Source organism: Bufo gargarizans, chromosome 4 (assembly GCF_014858855.1).
Source record: "Bufo gargarizans isolate SCDJY-AF-19 chromosome 4, ASM1485885v1, whole genome shotgun sequence".
Classification (NCBI taxonomy): Eukaryota; Metazoa; Chordata; class Amphibia; order Anura; family Bufonidae; genus Bufo; species Bufo gargarizans.
In genome coordinates this window covers 512,556,497-512,580,832 of record NC_058083.1, presented here as the reverse complement: position 1 = coordinate 512,580,832, position 24,336 = coordinate 512,556,497, and the positions used below count along the sequence as shown (strand labels likewise).

The 24,336-nt window shown below is 46.2% G+C and overlaps 1 protein-coding gene across 1 annotated transcript in view; it reads right to left on the bottom strand.

The window, feature by feature from the left end:
* The window catches only part of MIA3 (MIA SH3 domain ER export factor 3), a 59,637-nt gene that overhangs the window by 34,862 nt on the left and 439 nt on the right, over positions 1–24,336 (bottom strand). The window contains exons 2-7 of the mRNA XM_044291292.1: positions 21,736–21,869; positions 15,572–15,658; positions 11,193–13,826; positions 10,461–11,160; positions 8,317–8,829; positions 7,935–8,062 (exon numbers count right to left, since the gene is read on the bottom strand). Of these exons, the coding sequence (XP_044147227.1) occupies positions 7,935–8,062; positions 8,317–8,829; positions 10,461–11,160; positions 11,193–13,826; positions 15,572–15,658; positions 21,736–21,869 (4,196 nt within the window). The remainder of the gene's footprint in view (positions 1–7,934; positions 8,063–8,316; positions 8,830–10,460; positions 11,161–11,192; positions 13,827–15,571; positions 15,659–21,735; positions 21,870–24,336) is intronic.

Genomic DNA, 24,336 nt, shown 5'->3' with positions numbered 1-24,336 from the left:
ATACAACCACACAATATACAGGGTTAGGGCTTGTTCACAAGGCCGTTGTGCTCCGGTGACCGTACTGCGGGCTGCATACAGCGGTTCCACAATACACGGGGCCCCGGCCATGTGCATTCCGCATCACGGATGTGGACCCTTTCACTTGAATTGGTCCGCAAATCCGGAGATGCTGTGCAGAGCGGAACCCCACGGAAGCACTACGGAGTGCTTCCCTGGGGTTCCGATCTGTGCTTCCGTTCCGCAACAAAATAGAACTTGTTCTATCTTTTTGCGGACCAGACGGATCATGGACCCATTCAAGTTAAATGGGTCTGGATCCGTCCCGGCCGCCGCACGGAGGTTGCCCGTGCATTGGAGACCTCAAATTGCGGGCCCCAATGCACGCAACGGAGCTTATACTGTGTCTGTAGCTTTCAGTAGATTGTACATCTGAAGACATAGTAGATGGGATAATTCCGGATTTCCGCTCGCGCTCAGATCATTACTGATGGTACGTCTCAGGCTCTGAAGCCAAGAACTGGTTTTCAATAAATCCTCCGCTCTGCCCAATGTTTACCCTGCCGACAGCCGGAGGATTAATAATCCATATTGACTCCCGGTCACTGAAACAGAAAATTGACTAATTTCACATTAGTTAAATGCCACGACGGATCGCTGCCAGGACTTGCTGCAAAACTGGTGGAGCGGACTTGCTTGTCTTAGCAGAACCACAGGAACTGTGTGATGAAAGGCATGAAAATCCTCCAGAGCGCCTCCTGTCAGGGGCGTGCTATAATCTCCAGGTAAATATTAGACGGGACCTTGATACGGGGTCAAATCCCCTGCTTCTCTCACACAGTCAGAGTTATATGACAAAGTTCTGGTTGCACATTGCCACCACTAGAGGGAGCTCAATGCAGGAAGCTTCCATCTGCATATGGAGGACACTCGCCTGCTCTGCTATCTTGGATATTTCATGAGAAACTTAAATGTAGCCTCCATGAGTGATGCCGTAGGGCAAAGGGCAACTTCCAGCATTCCAACTGCTGCAAAACTACAACTCCCAGAATGCCTTTTGTCAGAACTCCCAGTGCAGAGGGGTGTGGCCAGCAGTGAAAAGCTGTGGTGCACTGACTGCACTGAAGTGCACTAAAGCACTCATGAGACGACTATGCAGGAACATGACATTTTCAAAGGTTTCCTTTAAAAACGTCATGTAAAGCGCTGTGTGTGAATGCAGACTTAGGGTGCTCTCACACCTGCTGTTCTGATACAATTCTTTGATGCATTTTTTTTAAAGGGGTTCTCCCATGATTAATGTCACAGCTCAGGAGGCGTGTCTCAGCTCTCCCCGTCACAGCTCAGGAGGCGTGTCTCAGCTCTCCCCGTCACAGCTCAGGAGGCGTGTCTCAGCTCTCCCTGTCACAGCTCAGGAGGCGTGTCTCAGCTCTCCCTGTCACAGCTCAGGAGGCGTGTCTCAGCTCTCCCTGTCACAGCTCAGGAGGCGTGTCTCAGCTCTCCCTGTCACAGCTCAGGAGGCGTGTCTCAGCTCTCCCTGTCACAGCTCAGGAGGCGTGTCTCAGCTCTCCCTGTCACAGCTCAGGAGGCGTGTCTCAGCTCTCCCCGTCACAGCTCAGGAGGCGTGTCTCAGCTCTCCCCGTCACAGCTCAGGAGGCGTGTCTCAGCTCTCCCTGTCACAGCTCAGGAGGCGTGTCTCAGCTCTCCCTGTCACAGCTCAGGAGGCGTGTCTCAGCTCTCCCTGTCACAGCTCAGAAGGCGTGTCTCAGCTCTCCCTATCACAGCTCAGGAGGCGTGTCTCAGCTCTCCCCGTCACAGCTCAGAAGGCGTGTCTCAGCTCTCCCTATCACAGCTCAGGAGGCGTGTCTCAGCTCTCCCTGTCACAGCTCAGAAGGCGTGTCTCAGCTCTCCCTATCACAGCTCAGGAGGCGTGTCTCAGCTCTCCCCGTCACAGCTCAGAAGGCGTGTCTCAGCTCTCCCTATCACAGCTCAGGAGGCGTGTCTCAGCTCTCCCTGTCACAGCTCAGAAGGCGTGTCTCAGCTCTCCCTATCACAGCTCAGGAGGCGTGTCTCAGCTCTCCCCGTCACAGCTCAGAAGGCGTGTCTCAGCTCTCCCTATCACAGCTCAGGAGGCGTGTCTCAGCTCTCCCTGTCACAGCTCAGAAGGCGTGTCTCAGCTCTCCCTATCACAGCTCAGGAGGCGTGTCTCAGCTCTCCCCGTCACAGCTCAGAAGGCGTGTCTCAGCTCTCCCTATCACAGCTCAGGAGGCGTGTCTCAGCTCTCCCTGTCACAGCTCAGGAGGCGTGTCTCAGCTCTCCCTGTCACAGCTCAGGAGGCGTGTCTCAGCTCTCCCCGTCACAGCTCAGAAGGCGTGTCTCAGCTCTCCCTATCACAGCTCAGGAGGAGTGTCTCAGCTCTCCCTGTCACAGCTCAGGAGGAGTGTCTCAGCTCTCCCTGTCACAGCTCAGGAGGAGTGTCTCAGCTCTCCCTGTCACAGCTCAGGAGGCGTGTCTCAGCTCTCCCTGTCACAGCTCAGGAGGCGTGTCTCAGCTCTCCCTGTCACAGCTCAGGAGGCGTGTCTCAGCTCAGGAGGCGTGTCTCAGCTCTCCCTTTCAGCTCAGGAGGCAGTTGAATGATGAAACTGAGCATGTGCGGCCATCTCGGTGAGCAGGGCAAAGAAATAAAAAAAACAAACAGCAGGTGGCGCTATACTGATACATTTTACTGAATAACCCCGTTTCTATGGAAAATTTTGAATTACATGCAATTACATTAGTATTCAGATCCAGAAGCTGTTTTGAAACCTGTAGAATATTTTTCGCGGGACAACCCCTTTAAGTCAAAACTAGGAGCGGATTCCATGGACGAGGAGAAGAATTTATCCTAAACACTCCCCCGTCTTCACACATGATGCACGTGAAAGCATCCAAGGCTGAAAGCCATAGAAACAGCGTGCATTTGGTTTTAGTAGAATTCATTTCAAACATATGGATGGCCTTATTTTTTTGTTGTTTTTCATTTTTTTCAAGAATGAAAATAATCAAAATGAAGAGAAATAAGAGAAAAAATATAAAATCAATAATACATTTTTTAAAACTCTTTTTAATTGATTTTTTGTCTTTGATATCATACCGCGAGGGTCTCACGAAAGGTGAATAATATTATGTGCGCACACATTAAAGGGGGTTATCCGATCCTGTAAACACCCCCTGGAATGCCCGGGTCCCTCATACAGAAAATACTTACCTGGTCCCCCACTCCTACGTCCCTCCGGATCCCTGACCGGCATCTCCCAGTCGTGCAGATCCCAACATCCGGCGATGGGAGGGTGCCGCCAATAGCACACACCCCATCGCCGAATGTTGTGATCTGCACAATGGGAAGATGCAGTGGAGGGATCCGGAGGGACGTAGGAGTTGGGGACCAGGTAAGTAAGTTCTGTATGAGAGACCTGGGCATTTTAAGGGGTGTTTACAGGATAGGATGACCCCCTAAGGAACAAATAATGATATATAGAGAGATACAAGGGTAGAATTACAATATATTAGCGCTGGTATTATTATTATTTCTGTCACTTTTTATTTTTATTTATGTATAATTTTGGAGTCATTTAATAACTGGTATAATCTTAGTGTCATCCATTTTTTTTTACTATTTATATTTCTTTATACATTTATTCTGCATTTTTCCATAAATTTATGATCACTTAACTGCCATTGTACGAATCTGCATTATTAAACGTGAAAAAAAAAAAAAAAACTGTGTAAAAATGCTGCATAAAAAAAATTAAAATAAGTGAAAACTAGAACGACTGTGTCCTACAAATTATATTTCCCATAAACTTTCAGCTAACACCTGGAGCTCGGAGCTGGAGTTTTTTTCCACATAAAACAAAACAAAAACACACCAAAAAACACCAATGTGAAATATGCAAAAGTCCTGAAAAACGCCACAAAATACATCTGTGTGAATTCGCCCTAAGCTGTCGTTACAATCTAACTAGGTCCTGATGTGGATGACCCCAGGATATCCGCAGGATAGGTCATCAATATCCGATCCGCAGGGGTCCGACACCCGGTACTGCCACCAGTTCCCTGCAGCCGCCGAAACAAGCACAGCCCCACCCCAAGTGTCCTGGCCGTATCGGGTTACGTTCCCTTGAACGGGAGCTGCGTTAATTCTGGCACCAGAGGCTGATTGGTGTTTGGCGCCACAGCTCCATGAGCATATGCCGCATATAATCAGTCAAAACTGCCTCCTGAGAGACGCCTCATCAACAATTTGGGGCGCCAATTTGAGAAGTGCCAATTTACAAGACTGGCTGTTATTTTCTCAGTTTACAAATAGGACAGAACCCCCAGATGCCACTAGGTGGCAGTGTACACTAAGCTGTGCAGATCTATGGGAGGACTTCCATTTATATTAGGAAAGCTCAGAAGATATTATCAGTTAGGGTCATGAACCTCAGTAACAAATTTCCACCATAGTCATATCAGCCGATTCCTTGGGTGGATTGGTTTACATAGGGCCCATAGGCGTCTCTACAGGGGAGCAAGGGGGGGAAATTGTCCCCCCCCCTAGGTTATTCCTTGCCCCCCCCCCCCACTGATTCCCCTTTAAAACGCTGGCCGCCGCCGCTAGTGCAGCGGCGATCTGTCCTGAGCCGGCTTTAATGCGGGGCAAAAGGGGCAGCTGCCCCAGGCCCAGTTGCTCCTGGGGGGCCCAATGCAGCTGCCTTTTGAGCCCCGTTGGCCACTGGTGACGTGGTGGGCAGCGGGGCACAGGGAGATGAGCGCTTCCATTGTGGAAGCGCTCATCTCCATAGTCATCTGTATCGCCGTCCTCAGGACAGCGATACAGATGAAAGTGCTGGGAGGGTGAGGCGTGTCTCTTCCCCGTTCCTGTGATAGGCTGCAGGTACTAGGCCGGCAGCCTATTAGAGGCCGATGCAGGCGGCGCAATGACGTCAGGCTGGAAGAGGCCTGCATCGCATCGCTGCCAGCCTGATGGAGGTAAGTGTTTATTTTTTTCATATGGTACTACTACTGGCACATGTTTGGGGGCATCTCTGGGGGCACTTTTTACTGGCACATTATTGGGTGGCACTATGGGGGCTTCTACTGAGACCACAAAGAAGAGGTATTTTATTTGGGGGTCTGTATAGGGGCATTTTATACTGGGGCACATTAAGGTGGGTGCTATGGGGAAGGGGAGAGAGGAGTACTATGGGCTCGTCTATGGGGGCACTAAGAAGGTATTTTATACTTGCAAATTATGGGGGACATTGGGGGCATCTACTGGGGCACTATATATGGGGCATTTTATACTGGTACATTATGGGAGGCACTAGGAAGAAGGGGGGAGAGGAGCACTATGGGGGCACTATATAGGGGCATTTTATACTTGCACATTATGGGGACACAATCGGGACATTAGCTCAACTGGGGGCATTAAAAGGGGGTATTTTTTGCACTGGCACATTATAAGGAGAATTAATACTACTGGGGGGCATTATGATGGGCTTTATTACTACTGGGGGTCTATGGGAAACATGATTACTAGTATGGGCACTATGGGAGCATTATTACTTCTGGGGCACCGTGGGGACATGGTGGGGGCACTGTAGGAGCACTATTACTACCATGTGTGCTCTAGCAGAGAATTATTACTATTGGTGGGACTTTTGGGAGCACTATTACTGTGGGGGCACCTTGGCACAGTATCAGCTTACCACAATTATGTTTGGGAGACGTTATGTTTACACTATTAGTATCGGGGCACTATTTGCTGGGCGCAGTTATTTTAGGGCACTGTGCCAGTAATTATTGAGGGGCACTATCTGCATGGTACTAGTATTATCAGGGGGTTTATCTGTTTCTGCAGTATAGTATTGGGGAGCACAGCGGCACAGTATTGGGGGTGGTAGGATGATTTGTCCAGAAGATGGGAGGATGATGGAAAAGTAGTAAACTAAGATTTTGTTTGTCAAACTGCAGAGACAAGAAATGGCTGAAAACTGATGTCTGAAGGTCTGATAGGAGAAGATGAGGAAAGAGAAAATCTACATCAAAGAGACGTCACTGGATGTAAGAGGTATGTGGCGCTGTATTACCCTGTATGTAGGGGTGGATGCATATCGCAATACTCTCGTATTTTGTCATCTTATTTATACAGTTGCAAGAAAAAGTATGTGAACCCTTTGGAATGATATGGATTTCTGCACAAATTGGTCATAAAATGTGATCTGATCTTCATCTAAGTCACAACAATAGACAATCACAGTCTGCTTAAACTAATAACACACTTAGAATTAAATGTTACCATGTTTTTATTGAACACACCATGTAAACATTCACAGTGCAGGTGGACAAAGTATGTGAACCCCTAGACTAATGACATCTCCAAGAGCTAATTGGAGTGAGGTGTCAGCCAACTGGAGTCCAATCAATGAGATGAGATTGGAGGTGTTGGTTACAGCTGCCCTGCCCTATAAAGAACACACACCAGTTCTGGGTTTGCTTTTCACAAGAAGCATTGCCTGATGTGAATGATGCCTCGCACAAAAGAGCTCTCAGAAGACCTACGATTAAGAATTGTTGACTTGCATAAAGCTGGAAAGGGTTATAAAAGTATCTCCAAAAGCCTTGCTGTTCATCAGTCCACGGTAAGACAAATTGTCTATAAATGGAGACAGTTCAGCACTGCTGCTACTCTCCCTAGGAGTGGTCGTCCTGTAAAGATGACTGCAAGAGCACAGCACAGACTGCTCAATGAGGTGAAGAAGAATCCTAGAGTGTCAGCTAAAGACTTACAAAAGTCTCTGGCATATGCTAACATTCCTGTTAGCGAATCTACGATACGTAAAACACTAAACAAGAATGGATTTCATGGGAGGAACCACAGAGGAAGCCAATGCTGTCCAAAAAAACATTGCTGCACGTTTACAGTTTTCACAAGAGAACCTGGATGTTCCACAGCAGTACTGGCAAAATATTCTGTGGACAGATGAAACCAAAGTTGAGTTGTTTGGAAGAAACACAACACTATGTGTGGAGAAAAAGAGGCACAGCACACCATCAAAACCTCATCCCAACTGTGATGGATTGCTATCATCGAAGGAAAAATGAATTCCCAAGTTTATCAAGACATTTTGCAGGAGAACTTAAGGCCATCTGTCCACCAGCTGAAGCTCAACAGAAGATGGGTTTTGCAACAGGACAACGACCCAAAGCATAGAAGTAAATCAACAACAGAATGGCTTAAACAGAAGAAAATACGCCTTCTGGAGTGGCCCAGTCAGAGTCCTGACCTCAACCCGATTGAGATGCTCTGGCATGACCTCAAGAAAGCGATTCACACCAGACACCCCAAGAATATTGCTGAACTGAAACAGTTCTGTAAAGAGGAATGGTCAAGAATTACTCCTGACCGTTGTGTACGTCTGATCTGCAACTACAGGAAACGTTTGGTTGAAGTTATTGCTGCCAAAGGAGGTTCAACCAGTTATTAAATCCAAGGGTTCACATACTTTTTCCACCTGCACTGTGAATGTTTACATGGTGTGTTCAATGAAAACATGGTAACAGTTAATTCTTTGTGTGTTATTAGTTTAAGCAGACTGGGATTGTCTATTGTTGTGACTTAGATGAAGATCAGATCACATTTTATGACCAATTTGTGCAGAAATCCATATCCTTCCAAAGGGTTCACATACTTTTTCTTGCAACTGTATATACTTATTTCGTTTTTTTCAGTAGTATGATTAAGTGGTGAAAATTATTAGTGCCCCCCCCCCCCCCCATTTTTGACTGTGGTATCTTATGTGCCCCCCCCCCTATATATTGTTCCTAGAGTCGCCACTAGGTTATATGGGACCACCACTATGACAAGGATGAGTGCAGCAATAAAAACTGGTTCCATGTCAAGGACTTACCAGGGTAGCAACCGGGGCAAAACTTTTCTTGGCTGCTAGGAGAGAGCTGGTCATCGAGGAGAAGGCAGATGACAAAGACACGGATTCTGCCTCGCCTGTTTCTGCTTCACCTTTATCAACAGAGGTGACTGCAAGCAAAGAAGAGAGAGGGTTACACATGGGGTATGTCTCTTACACAGTTAAAATTGCGTGCATATAGTGATATGGAGCATGCTGGTATAACCAGGGCTTCTTATGGTATATAGTTATGTGTGGATTTACCTTTTAAAGGAGAACTCTACCCAACAAGTTCACAATTTCACCAATCAGGCTGATATGATATGCATTATTCAGTAGTAAGAGCAATATGGTAAAGTAAAACATAAAAGAGTGGGTCTCTCACCTGGTTCTGGTCTCTCCATATTATGAGATAGGTCTACATCTAGATGAGGTGTGCTTGAATCCACAGGATCATCAGTGGGAGAGACAAGTTCTGGTTCCTCGTGGTGGATCCCTGGTGGTTGTACTGTGGTCTCCTCCACCTGTGGCTCCACTATTGCGGGTTCCTCTTTTGTGCTAAGATCTAAGGTCTTCTCCACCTCTGGCTCCACTATTGTGGGTTCCTCTTTTGTGCTAAGATCTAAGGTCTTCTCCACCTTTGGCTCCAGCATTGTGGGTTCCTCCTTTGGACTGGGTTCTAAGGTCTCCTCCACTTGTGGCTCCAGTATTGTGGGTTCTTCCTTTGGACTAGGCTCTATGGTCTTCTCCACTTGTGGCTCCAGTATTGTGGGTTCCTCCTTTGGACTAGGTTCTAAGGTTTCCTCCACCTGTGGTTCTAGTACAGTGGCTTCCTCCACTGCGCTCTCTTCATTATCTGATGTGTCCTCCTCTTTCTTCACATCTTCAGCTGTGTTTTCTGTAGAAAGCAAATCAACCATCAAATATTGTGCTTTTTATAGAAAATTTCAATGCAAACAGAAATGGACAGATCATTTTCTAGATCAGTTGACCAGCTGATCACCAAGGGTCTGGTAGTTCCCAGCTATCATCTGATATTGGTGGGTTAAGGTACAGAGGGACACACACATCTCCTGCAGTGACCACTGTAGGAAAACAGTGGTATTACATGCTAACCATTTAAATAATGCATAGTCATTCTGAGTCTTAGGCCTCTTTCACACTTGCGTTGTCCGGATCCGGCGTGTACTCCACTTGCCAGAATTACACGCCGGATCCGGAAAAACACAAGTGAACTGAAAGCATTTGAAGACGGATCCGTCTTCAAATGCTTTCAGTGTTACTATAGCAGCCAGGACGCTTTTAAAGTCCTGGTTGCCATAGTAGGAGCGGGGAGCGGTATACTTACAGTCCGTGCGACTCCCGGGGCGCTCCAGAGTGACGTCAGAGCGCCCCATGCGCATGGATGACGTGCCATGCGATCACGTCATCCATGCGCGTGGGGCGCCCTGACGTCACTCTCGAGCGCCCCGGGAGCCGCACGGACGGTAAGTATGCTGCTCCCCGCTACACTTTACCATGGCTGCCAGGACTTTAGCGTCTTGGCAGCCATGGTAACCATTCAGAAAAAGCTAAACGTCGGATCCGGCAATGCGCCGAAACGACGTTTAGCTTAAGGCCGGATCCGGATCAATGCCTTTCAATGGGCATTAATTCCGGATCCGGCCTTGCAGCAAGTCTTCAGGATTTTTGGCCGGAGCAAAAAGCGCAGCATGCTGCGGTATTTTCTCCGGCCAAAAAACGTTCCGTTCCGGAACTGAAGACATCCTGACGCATCCTGAACGGATTTCACTCAATTCAGAATGCATTAGGATAAAACTGATCAGGATCCTTCCGGCATAGAGCCCCGACGACGGAACTCTATGCCGGAAGAAAAGAACGCAGGTGTGAAAGAGCCCTTAGTGTGGAGTCCACACATTTTAGGCCCTAATAAGACAACCTCTTTGAAGGGGTTTTCTAGCCTGTAGATATTGATAACCTATCCTCAGGATAGATCATCAAAATCAGATTGGTGGGGGTCTTACAGGCTGATATTTAGCAGGGGCTGGAAACAAAACAGTGGACAGAGCCAGAAGCAGAAGGCTGGGTCCACAGTGTAGTGGTCGCGCTGACACACTGCAGAAAAGATACATTTCAAGTGATACACAGTGAACGGAGCTGCTTCTGTTTCTGGCTCAATCCACGGCCTTATTTCCAGCTCCTGTCATTTGCTCAAGTGAGACAACCCCTTTAACATCTGGAAGACCACTGTGTATTGAAAGGGATCCTCAATTCATCATCCTTGCTTGTAGGATTAAAGATAACTTACTGGATGCTAACAAATATTGATAGAACCATGTATCCTAACATTGTACCGCAAGTAGAGAACTCATTAGTACCCTACTATGTTACTGGGTACCTGGAGCACATGTCTGATGAAGTCTACTGTTCATGATGATGATGATCTCTGCAGTTTTGCTTTCTGTATACATTTCCATTGTAATACAGTACAAGAAAAACACTAAAACTACAGAAGAAATCTAGTCTTACCTCCTTTTTCCATTACATCTGGGTCCTGGGCTTCTGGAGCAAGCACAGAACTATCACTTAGAGTTGAATGTTTATGTCGGAGCTTGTACGAGATCTCCTGGATGTCATCCAGCAAAATTGCCTCCTCATCAAACATTTCCTTCTCTGCTGCAAGGATCTGATCCTCACTTGCCTCTCTAGAGTCCAAGACACTCTCAACAAAGTCAAGTATATTGCTTTCCGAGGCTTCTGAGATCTCATCCAGAGCTTTGTCGATATAATCCAGACGTACATTGTCTTTTCGTGCGAGCTTCAGTTCAGAGTCCATGTCATGAAACATGGCTTCCAGTCTCATCAAGTTGTCAAGGCCGAGGTACTTTGTGAACTGTGCAATGCGGGATTCATTTAGATGATCCCTCATGATAGAAAGGCTGGTAATGCTTTCAAGATAAGACGCCTCTTCTAGTGTATCATTCACTGAAGATGTGGAGTCATCATCCAATTCCTCAGTTACTCCTTCAAGGTCTTCTACATTGGCTGTCTTGTCAGAGTCTGTTTTCTCTTCAATGTCTTCCTTGGTTGTTTTCTTGTCTTCTGCTGGAGTCTCCTGTTGAATACCTTTAACTGTGTTCTTTATCAGACTGTCATCAACGTTGATTCTTCCTTCATCCTTTGTTGCTGCCATTTCCTCCTTACTTGGTTCGTCCTCAGTATTATTTTCATCTTCAACATTTTCTACAAAGGAAGCTTGTGTATTTTGTGTGCCTTTTTCTTCAGGTAGATTTCTTGAGCAGTCTCTTTTTCAACAGGTACTGTCATGTTGGACTCCAAACTATCGAGATTGTCAGTACCATTACTCTTCGTTTCTAGTTGACTAGATCGTGTGGCATTAACAGCGTTTTCATCTTCTAATACTCCATCCTCGTTTTCTTCATCAATGTCTTCTCCATCAATCTCTGATGAGGTCATCTCTTCCGCATGGACCTCTTTTTGTGGAACATTTTGTAAGGTACTGTCTGGATGGTCAGATGGCACATTGTCTACTTTCTTTTCCGCATCGGAATCACCGGATTTCAAAGGTTCGTGTTCTGTGTTGGTTGGACTACCTGGAAGCTCTGAATGCTTTGTACTTTCTTCTTCGGGTGAACCGTCATCCTCTTTGTCATCTAAATGGTTCTCAATAGGTTTATCATCTGCTTCAGCTTTATCTGCAGATTCTTTTGTTGTAGTATCTTTCTCTTCTTTTGAAAGTTCAACTGAGTCACTTGTAGGTTTCTTATCCCCCAAGTCAACCTTTTCCAATGACTCTGAATCACTTTTATTTGATTTTATTTCTCCAGTTTTATCTTCATCAGTTTTGAGTTTTTCGAGCTTGGAATCCTCAGATAACGGCAGTTTCTGCTTCATAGCTTCATTATCTTCTGGAGCTGCCTGATCAAGAACAGTGTCAACTATATTTAGCTCTTTCTTTTCTTTAGGATCTGTACTTGGATCTTCCAAAGTTTCTTTATCATCAGTTTCTGGGCCTGTTGCCTCAGCATCTTCCACAGACTTGGTTATCTCTTGTGTAGATGCATTCTTATCTTTAGATGACGGCAAGATATTGTCTGAATCTTTTTCACTGTTTGAAGTTTCTTGTGTCTCAACTGGGGTTTCTTTTGTTAATTCTGGATCTACTTTATCAGCTTGATCCAGGACTTCAGACTCTTTGGTTACAGATTCCAGATCAGTTTCATGTTTGGAAGAAGGAGTTTCAGTGCTAGAAGACAAATTATCTGCATTTTCAGATGAGCTGTTAGAAGTAACATTGACCTTTGGCTTGGTTTGCAAAGCTTGATCACCCTCAACAGCAGACAATGTTTCTTCTACCAATTCCTCTTCTAATATATATAAGTCTTCATCGAAAGGTGGTTCAGTGTTTTTATGCCTTACACTATTTTTCTCCATAGCAATTAAATACAGGTTATTGTCATCTTCCAACTCTTCAACTGGTTGTTCATCCTCTTCTTCCTCGGAATCTGTTTCATCCAGATCAGTGACATCCCTTGTGTTTTCTCCACCACTAACGATGGCAAAGAAAGTGTCTCCCCATGTGGTCACTATGTTTTTTTCTTGTTTTAGGGGTGTTGCATGTCCAACATCTACAGAGACCTTCACTTCATCTTCAGGAAGTGTTGTTTTTGCCTCTGGTGGGGCACTAGAGGTAGAATCATTTTCAAAAGTTGTATGATCAAATGACTTGACATCAGATTCTTCAAAAGACAACAGAGGAGGTTCCACAGAGCCCTCAGAAAGGTCTTCTTCAAACTCTGCTTCATAGGGTTCATATTCTCTTTTCTCATCTTCATCAAGATATTCATCCTCCAATGTAACACTTCTCGTCTTCTCATCATCAGACACAATAGCATCACCTGTTGAGCCAATTTCAGTCTTCAATTTTTGAGTCAGTTCTTTGTCTATAATGGTATAGGAATCAAAGTCCTTATTCTTTTTATTAGATTCTTTAACTTCTCCCTGAGAAATGCTATCATTTTTGGCTTGTTCACTATCTGGCACTTGTGATTTGCTTTTTATATTTGATATGTCTTGTGCAACACTGTCTTCCTGAGAATTTTTATAGTGACTATTTACAATGGGACTATGTACATTTTCATCTTTTGGGGAAATGGCACTTTCTGTTGGATCTGTATCTGCCGGCTTGCTCGCTTCAGTGTTGTCTTCCCCAGGCCTCTTAGGGGGTTGTTCTTTTTTTTCTTGGTGTTCAGAAGTGGGTAGATCTACTGATTCTGATGCAGAAGAATGCCCTTTAGAAGTCTCCAAATCTGAAGGTGGTGGCTCTTTTTTTTGTTTTGCAGACTCTAAAACACTTCCTGACTTTTCTCCAGACTCCAAAGTGGATGGCTCTTCAGATGGTGAATCAGAAGATGCAGATTCAGATGGAGACAAATCCCCAGCTGCCGTTCTTAATTCTGAATCAAATGGCTCCTCAGCTATGGGTTCTGATCTTGAACCAGATTTATCCTCATTTGTTTTTTCAGGTTCTGGAGCAGAAGGATCATTTGGTGCTGTGCCAACGTCTAAAGGCAGGTCTGATGTTTTTCCAGACTCTTCCAAGTCTAATCCAAACTTTGATGAAGATGGCTCACCCTCTGCTATTTTAGGTTCCTCTTTTGCTGTTTTATCCTTTATAACAGTTTGCGCTTCTGAAGGAGATTCAGAGACTGCAGAAGATGTCTCCACAGGTGGTGTTTCCATCTCTGGGGAGGGCGATGCCCCAGGTGATGTTTCACTACTAGTTGTGCTTCCTTTTTGTTTTTGTAAAAGTTCATTGACATCGTAACTATCAAAGTTATCTTTTCCATCCTCAAAACAAGCAAAATCTGTTGCCTGAAAATATAAAAAAATAATAATAAGAAAACAGTTTCTAAGCAAGTAAATAGTACAATGTGAATTCAGTTATCAGAACTGGGCATCTGGAAGATTATCGAGATCCATATGATAGCCAGAGGAATCAGTAAACACAATTAACTGAGAAGATGTGTAACATAAGAGAATCCAGGGATAATGACCGGACAAATTATTTTTGAACATAAACAGTGTATAATGCTAAATCACCAGCCAATATTCTAGCAGTGTAATTTGTTTCCCATTCACTTCAGTGGGAGCAGCAGTGCAGTTACCTAGTCCGTCCACTACACGGAGGACGGAGCTGTGTAGTTTCCTGCTCTGGAGCTACTGCAGAAAAGCTGCGATTGTCGGGGTGTCAGATCCCGACCATCAATAATAAAATCCTGTAATATCTCTTTAACTTGAACTAGTAATTTATAAGGGAGTTTGGTGCTGTGTATCAGAAAAAGACATCATATTACGCTGGACCTAAATAGGACTTGTTGATGGACATTAGTAATGCAGGTAAGTTTTAAAGGGAACCTGTCACCGGTATTTTGTGTATATAGCTGGGGACATGGTTTGCTAGATGGCCGCTAGCACAACCGCAATACCCAGTCCCCATAGCTCTGTGTGCTTTTATTGTGTAAAAAAAATAAATAAATTTGATACATATGCAAATTAACCTGAGATGAGTCCTGTATGTGAGAGAAGTCAGGGACAGGACTCATCTCAGGTTAATTTGCATATGTATCAAATTGTTTTTTTTACACAATAAAAGCACACAGAGCTATGGGGTCTGGGTATTGCGGATGTGCTAGCGGCCATCTAGCAACCCATGTCCTCAGCTCTATACACACAATCCCGGTGACAGGTTCCCTTTAAGGAACACACCAAGAAAAACCTATGCTTGGCTTCTCTCCTTTCATGTCATGCTCCACCCCTTCAGGTCCCCCACTAGGCACTTATTTGTTTAAACTTTAACCTTATTCCATCATTAAAGTGGTTTTCCTCAGGATAGTTCTTCCATATCTGATCGGTAGGGGACCACCGCCGATCAGCTGTTTGAATAGGCCATTGGGCTCCAGTGAGCGCTGTAGCTTCTTCCTAGGCCATGTGACCTCGCGTTCATCGGTCACGAGGCCTAGGTCTGTGATGGCTAACCTCCGGAAATCCAGCTGTTGTAAAACTACGACTCCCAAGATGCATACTTGCTTGGCTGTTCTCAGAACTCCATAGAAATGAATGGAGCATGCTGGGAGTCGTAGTTTCACCACAGCTGGAGTGCCGGAGGTTAGCCATCCCTGGCTTATATGTGCAGCTCAGTCCCATCCAAGAAAATGGGGCTGGGCTGCAATACCAAGCATGACCACTATACAAAGTATGGCGCTGTTAGCTGAGAGAAGAAGTGTAAAGACTAGGGACGAGCGAACTTTTGTTTTCAAGTTAGACGTACAAGGTTCGGGTTATCTTAGAATTCCGTTATGGATTCGCTCAATACTAGTAATGACTTCTTCAAACAGCGATCGGCGGGTGGCAGTGCTGGGGGTTGGACCCCACAGATCAGATATTGATGACTATCCCGAGGACAGGTCATCAATATTGTGCTCCCAGATAACCTTTCTAAATACAGACGTTGCAACCATTGATCAGGATTGTTTCCTTCTATTTTTTTCTTCCCCCTTGCACAGATTGACCCTCTGCCTTTCATACAGTAATTCAATGGAAACTGCACAAAAACTTACATCTGTGGGAAATTCTAGTTCATTGGTTGTGTAAACTTGTTTAATATCTATGAGATCCTTGGGGAAATATCCAAAATAAGTGCCCACCTGAAAAAACAGAAGAGAGTGTTATTCCAGAACTGAACCGAATACATAAGAAATGGGCATTGCTCAACCTGCTACAGTTTTGTTAAAACCCTATAAGGTATCTTTCCCTTTAAACGTGTAACTGTGGCCCCCAACCTGTGGCTCTCCAGTTTTTTTTATTTCTCAGCCTGGCCTATTAGGAGACCACTGCTTAATAAGTTATTATCTGGTCTATCCGACACATCCATCATGGATTGGGCAGGGAGAGGGCTGAGCTTTGGAAAACTGCTCTATCCAAACAAATACATAAAGCTCGGGGCAAAAACTCTGGTGTCCTTGGTTCTGAAAGGTGATAAAATGTTTTTTTTTTTTTGGTGGCCAAATTAGAAATCATCGTAAGTACATGTACAATGAAGAATGCTTGACTAATGGCGGCGGTTACACCAGACTGTGGACTCACCGGTGGCGGCGGTTACACCAGACTGTGGACTCACCGGTGGCGGCGGTTACACCAGACTGTGGACTCACCGGTGGCGGCGGTTACACCAGACTGTGGACTCACCGGTGGCGGCGGTTACACCAGACTGTGGACTCACCGGTGGCGGCGGTTACACCAGACTGTGGACTCACCGGTGGCGGCGGTTACACCAGACTGTGGACTCACCGGTGGCGGCGGTTACACCAGACTGTGGACTCACCGGTGGCGGCGTTTACAGAAAATGATGTTCCCTACTTTCCACTAGGGGGCTGAGAGGAGCTTACTGCATACTGTTAACATAAAACATTGAACACAAAAACAAATATGTAGTGAGAGGCCATCTAGTGGCAGGCAGCCAGAATGCACTTTGAGTCATTTTTGCTCTTCTCAGTATTCGCGGCCAAAATCGAAATGATTCTGATAGATTCATGAATTAAGGCTTTTCCATGTACTCATCACGGGTGATCGGGTCAGTAAACACTGTAATAACCACTTACCTCCGGGTTTATTATTTCTATACTTTTGTATCGACAGAAAATAAAAATAAATATTCTGTACACATTTGAAGGTCAACATGAACCTTTTATCTAAAAGCAAACCCATACATAGCGAATGTATCTGTATAGATTCACCTGCTTTTTTTTGGGGGGGGGGGGGTCACACATGCTCCGTTCCATCCTTTAACTGCCACCAGCCAGATTTACTGTAAGCTGTGGCAGGTACAAGGAGAGTGCTGCAGTAGAAAGGACATGCCCCTGAGCTCTAACAAGCAGAGAGCTGCAGCAGAAAGGACTCACCCTCATGAGAAAGGCCATGCCCACTGGGCTGCAGCAGAAAGGACATACCAACTGAGCTGTGTTAGCGAGAGAGCTGCAGAAGAATGAATATGCCCCCTGACCTGTGATAGGAAAGAGGTGTAGCAGAAAGGACATGCCCCCTGAGCTATGATAGGGAGGGAGATGCAGCAAAAAGGACACCCTCCCTGAACTGTAATAGAGATAGAGCTGCAACAGAGAGGACACATCCCTGAGCTGTGTGAGTTGAGTAAGTGAGTGAGTGAGAGAGAGAGAGAGAGCGCTGCAACAGAAAGGACATACCCCCAATCTGTAACAGAGAAAATTGCAGCAGAAAGGACACACACCCTAAGAAAGTTCATACTCCCTTATTGGAGAATAAATGTGGAGATCTCTGGATCTATGTGAGGTACAGGGCTGGTTATAGCTTTGTTAGGCCCCATTCACACATCCGCAATTTGCGGAACGAAATTGTGGACCCATTCATTTCTATGGGGCAGCACATCGCTGCCTGGATACGGAATTGCGGACCCGCACTTCGGGGTCCGCAATTCCGTATCCGAAAAAAAATAGAACATGTCCTATTCTTAGGCATATTCTATTAGTGCCGGCAATGTACGCCTTAGGGTCCATTCACACGTCCGTAAGTGTTTTGCGGATCTGCAAAACACAGACACCTGCAATGTGCGATCCACAATTTGCGGACCGCACATCACAGACACTATAATAGAAAATGCCTTTTCTGGTCCGCAATTGCGGACAAGAACCTAGGACATGTTCTATTTTTTTCAGGAAAGGAATTGCGGATCCCAAAAAAACTGATGCGGATCCTGAAAATGCGGATCCCGGAAATGCGGATTCGCATCCGTTCCAGCCCCATTGAAAGTGAATGGGTCCGCAAATTGCGAAACAAATGCAGACCCAACGTACAGACGTGGGAAATGGACCCTTAGAAAGAGACTGTCATGTGCTATATGACGTCTAACTTTCATTTTTTCCATCAATGATGCGATACTTTGAACACAAGCGGTGCAGAATCTCAGCAGTCCATAAGCCCGGACTTCATTCCATGCTGGTCTATAACATCTCATAATCCGGCAACTATCAGGTCACTATCAGGTCCCAGCAATTAAAGGAATTTTACCAAAAAGACTAAACTCCTGGCCTTGGTACTAGTTCTCCTGTATGGGTATCTGATACCTAAGTAGGCAGTACTGCCACATGCGACACTGTACCAACCTGCCCGGAAAAGCGAGGGCTAAATATAAAGTCCTCTGATCGGACAGGAAACCAGCGCTGTGCCACAAATCACTCACTAATAATAGCGCCTTAAATCCATGGCATGATCAGCGGCGTGCACATCACGAGTGACCTTCATATTATCAACACCCGACACGTGGTCGGTTCTCACAATGAAGGAAATAACTCCCACCCTCAGCGGGGTCCGACCCAATGTGAAAACTAATCTGTAGAAAGTGATCGGCATTGACTGACAACATTAAAGGGGTATTCCGGCCTCAGCAAGTGACAGCATATCAGGATGTGACATCAACTGCTGATAGGTGGGGGTTTGACTCCTACATTTTTTCCAGTGTAGTGCAACTGGGAAACACTAAGGCCCCTTTGTTGCTGTGACCCATAGGGGAACCATCAGTCGGATGAACACTGGTCACCAGAGGACGGCAAATCCAAGCCATATGTTCCCACAAGAAAAAAAGAACACTGCAAAAAACTGAGCAGGTGAGGCTACCTCCACACTGGCGTTTTGGCTTTCCATTTGCGAGATCCGTCATGGGCTCTCACAGGCGGTCCAAAACGGATCAGTTTGCATTCTAATGCATTCTGAATGGAAAAGGATCCGCTCAGAATGCATCAGTTTGCCTCCGTTCCGCCTCCATTCCGCTTTGGTGTCCGCTTGACGAAACTGAGCCAAACGGATCCGTTCTGACACACAATGTAAGTCAATGGGGATGGATCCGTTTTCTCTGACACAATCTGGCACAATAGAAAACTCATCCGTCTCCCATTGACTTTTAAATGGAGTTGATGACGGATCCGTCTTGGCTATGTTAAAGATAATAAAACGGATCCATTCATGCAGATCTATGACTGAGCCGCCCAAAACGCGAGTGTGAAAGTAGCCTTACTAAAAAGGTCCAGTCAGGGGATGAATGCTGGAAAGGTTACATGTTGCTGATCAACCACACCATGTGGGCCCCCATCCGCTGCCCAGGGCCCCCAGCTGTTTCTTCTGGCAGCATCTTATCTCCACTGTAAACAAAAGGATCAGGCATGTTGAAATCCAGCAGCCCAATCCTTCGTCTACCCGGTTCTCCTTTACTATCTTGCCCTTATCGAGACCTCCAACCAAAATAACTCTAAAGGGGTATTCTGGTAGGTAAAAGTTATCCCGTATCGACAGGAAAGGGGATAACCATCAGATCTCTGTGAGTCCTACCGCTGGGACCCCCACCAATCAAGAGAACAGGGGTCCCCTAAAATAACCGGAGTGGCCGGTCACACATGCGCACAGCCGCTCCATTCATTTCTATGGGAGCTCCGAAGATAGCCGAGTACATGGCTCCACTAACTCCCATAGAAATGAATGGAGCGGCCAAACATGTGCGACCGGCCGCTCCGGTCATTTCAAGGAGTAGCATGGGGCCTGCAGAGGGTACAGGGCCCCCATTCTCAGGATCGGTGGGGGTCCCAGCAGTAGGACCCCCACCGATCTGATAGATATCTTTTACCTACCAGAATACCCATGTTAATGGTCCTGAATTTTTAAGGATTTCTACATGGACATATAAAAGCACAGAACCATCATGTACCCGTTCACAGGGGTTGCAATCATTTCCCATGTGATGTATATATATATATATATGCCACAATGTAAAGGGCGGCTGTGACGCTCCAAGTACTTCACAAACAAAAGCTTCTTGGCACAAATGTTGATTTTGAGCGTCCATTTTTATAGATGCCAACATTTCGGTTTGTTACCTCATTCCTGGGGTCAGTGAAAAGGCGTGTGCCTGGGAAGATATCTGCGCCAATACACTTTAACTGCATGGAAACCAGCGTGTCCGGTATATATATAATATATAATTGATTTTATAAACATGCAAAATTAACAGCAAACAGGTCACTGGCTGCCAAGGAAGACCCCATTGTACTGTGTGACACCAATGTGTCTAAATGCCTTCTGTCTGTCTATGGAATTAACGTAAGTTCACAAGACGCGCAGTTCGTTCCCAAAGAGACATTTCCAGGAAACGCTTCAACAGTAAAACTCACCTTTGAGCTCCAAGGTCATCTAAGAGCATGGAGGACTGCAGCGCAATGGACATGACAGCTATTGGGATGTCACATCATGGCCAAGAGTGAATACAGACCCAGACCAGTTCCCCTTCAATAAATACAAATACTAGACCCGTCCATTAAGTGAATACAGACCCAGACCAGTTCCCCTTCAATAAATACAAATACTAGACCCGTCCAAGTGAATACAGACCCAGACCAGTCCCCCAGAGTAAACACAGACACTAGACCAGTCCACTAAATGAATACAGACCCCAGACCAGACCCCTCTTAAACAGACAGCGAACCAATCCCTCACAACTAATAAAGGACACATGCCAGATCCCCTGAATAAAGGCAGACCCCCAACAAGATACCCCTATATAACTACAGAGAACAGACCCCTAAAATAAACAGACCCCAAACCAGTCCCCCCTAAACTTATACAGATCACATAAACAACCCCCAGGCAATTGACCAGATTCCCTAAATAAATACAGACCCTACACCAGACCCCCTAAACTAATACAGATCACACTCCAAACCCCCAAAACTAAACACAGACACAAGCCCAGACCCCCAAAATAAAGTTACCCCCCAAACTGGTCCCTAATAACTAATAAATGCTACATAACAGCCCCCACAAATACATGTAGACCCCAGCCCAGACCCTCTAAGCAAATACAGACACCAGTCCAGATACCCCTACACAAATACAGAGGACAGACCCCCCCAATATAAATACAGGCACTAGACCATGCTCCCTGAACTAATACAGATCGCTTAACACCCCTCCCCCCATGGCACCAATCTAGACACCCCTACATAAACAGAGAACACCCCCCCCCCCCTCCGAAATAAATACAGGTACTAGACCAGATTCCCTAAATAAATACAGACCCCCTGAACTAATAAGATGACCCCCCCCCCCCAATATCAGACAATATAACCCTATGCAATACAGAAAACAGACCCCACACCAGATACTATAAATTTATACCGACCACAGACCAGCTCCCATAAATTAATATTGGCTCCTTAATCTGGGCCCAAAACAAATACAGAAACCAGATCAGACCCCCCTCTCCTCGTCCCGAATGCCCGGGTGACGCCACAGACAATGTCCTCCTGGCGCCAGCTCCAGTGTCAGGATAATATCGGTGGTGTCGCCTTGAGGTTAAAAGGACGGCAGGAACGAGGCGTCGAGTCATTAGTCAGGGTGCGACATCGAGGGAGACTTGACAGCTTGTACTGGAGACCCCCCCCCTTCTTCCAGGATCCTGGACAGGTATGGTACTGCGTGAGGAGATGGGCCTTCATAAATACATAAACAGGGCACAAAACCGCCACCATTTCATTAGTAAAGTCTCCCCCCACGTGTCCTTGGCCACATTCAGTTCATCCTCAGCCAAGGACGATCAATCCGTCATGCCTCTACCACTAGAGACCAAGGTCAGGCTTCATTTTCTAACTAGGCCTCGTTTCCATGGAGACCACTAACATGCCAAAAAGCAGCCATATTTACTTACGCTTCCTGCCCAAAGGTCCGTCGATCTCCCCGTTAACTTGTGGTAAACATAAATTATTTCATCCTTTTTAAAATTCACAAAGCGGCAGTCCGGCCCCGTGAAGTCTTCTATGGCTTTACCCCTGCACATCAGTTCTGGGGAGAGAAAGACAGAGGGCGGTATATTAGTACATACACTGATCTATACGTGGACTGCTAGGAACCATCCTAATATCTGCAAGTTGGCCCTACAGTAAATGTTTGCACCCGATACTCCTACTTACGCTAGGCCATACCTGAACCGCCATATTGTATGGAGCCGCCATAAGGCTTCATGGGGGCTTCACAGAAGCATTATATCTAGGACAGCACACCGAGGCCGAGAGGCTCCATATTAAGCAGGCCCCACGCACACAGCCATATTACGGATCCATAACATGGCATCTACAGACCTCCATGGACCTATACCATGACTTCATATGTTCTGATACAGAGGGTTTTCCCACTGATTCTGGAGAACCCCTTTAAATCAGATGACACATTACACGTGGAACAAGGAAGGTAGAAGATACCAGCATCGGTAGGAGCATCTTCTGCACGGACAATCATTCCCATTAGTTCAATCACATTTCAGGGCACAGCCCCTTTCCTGAAGAGTGTCCTCAGACTCAGTGGCCAAGACGTGTGGCCTCCACCATCTTGAGTACGCACAGGATAACTGAAGGAAATGAGGCTTATCTCGGGTCCTGCGCTCTGACAGCTCAGCTATCCCTCTACACAATCTATATGATCATAGGACTTTCACTCCTTGCGAGGGCAAAGAACCAACAAGTGTAAACAGGGCCCCCCCCCCCTCCTTACTGCATCGTGATAATGACCCCCACTCCAGCTCCACCGCAGTGATATGACAGCTAATTTGTGTGCGTGCCAATAGAAGTGACAACTGTGTAGAAGTGATGTCGGGGCCACAGGGGCCAATTGCTGCTGCCAGACATGATGCTGCTATGGGTAGAATGTTACATTGCTGGACAGGATCAGCTGCCATGGTCATTTGATGTCATTATGGACAGTCCTGTGGTCATGTGATGTCACTATGGACATAATGTCATAGCGCCGGCCACCACTGAGCCCTGTGGTGATGTGATGTCACTATGGACATAGTTTCACAGTGCCAGCCGCCATGGAGCACTTTGGTCACGTGACGTCACTATAGACATAATGTCACAGCGCCGGCCACTGAGCCTTGTGGTCATGTGATGTCACTATGTACACGATGTCACAGTGCCAGGCGCCACTGAACCCAGTGATCATGTGACGTCATTCTGGACATTGAACCACTGAGCAATGTGATGTCACTACGGACATAGTGTCGCAGCGCCGGCCACCACTGAGTCCTATGGTGTTGTGATGTCTCTATGGACATCCTGTCATAGCACGAGCTGCCATGGAGCACTATGACGTCACTATGGGCATACTGTCACAGTGCTAGCTGCCATGGAGCATTATGACGTCACTATGAACATACTGTCACAGCGCTAGCTGCCATGGAACACTATGACGTCACTATGGACATACTGTCACAGCGCTAGCTGCCATGGAGCACTATGACATCACTATGAACATACTGTCACAGCGCTAGTTGCCATGGAGCACTATGACGTCACTATGGACATACTGTCACAGCCCTGGCCACTGAGCCTTGTGGTCATGTGATGTCACTATGTACACAATGTCACAGTGCCGGACCCTACTGAACCCAGTGATCATGTGACGTCATTATGGACATCGCAACACTGAGCACTGTGATGTCACTACGAACATAGTGTCACAGCGCCGACCACCACTGAGTCCTATGGTGTTGTGATGTCACTATGGACATAATGTCACAGCGCCGGCCACTGAGCCTTGTGGTCATGTGATGTCACTCTGGACATAGTGTAACAGCGCAGGCCACCACTGAGTCCTATGGTTTTGTGATGTCTCATTGGAAGCACTATGACGTCACTATGGACATAGTGTAACAGCGCCGGCCACCACTGAGTCTTATGGTCATGTGATGTCACTACGTACATAATGCCACAGTGCCGGACCCCTTTGAACCCAGTGATCATGTGACGTCATTATGGACATAGCATCACAGGGCCAGCCGCCACTGAGTCCTGCAGTCATGTGATGTCACTGTGGATATAGCATCACAGCGCCGGCCGCCATTGAGCCCCGTGGTCATGTGACGTCACAACATTTAATCTCCATCATCACATCAAATGGCAAGTTTGTCACAAACTTTAAAAAGTGGACAACTTTTTGGTGGTTTCTTATTGTCCAATTTTCTCTTTTAATAAATACAGTCCATAGAGAACCCCTAAAATGTATCCGATGGTTGGCGGCCTCCATCATAGCAGAGGGGGTCACGTCAATATTAACCCCGACTCTTTGCCATGCAGAAAATATTCAGTATATGAACATGGTGCCCTCATTGGAGGGGGAGGGGAAGGAGTTAACTGTTTGGTGCAATCACACAAACAGACAACAATGCAATGTAAACAGAAGAGGGCAATGACAACCACCGGCTTACTGACTGTTTCCCTTCCCTGCACTGTCCCAGTAGTAATGACCATGATGA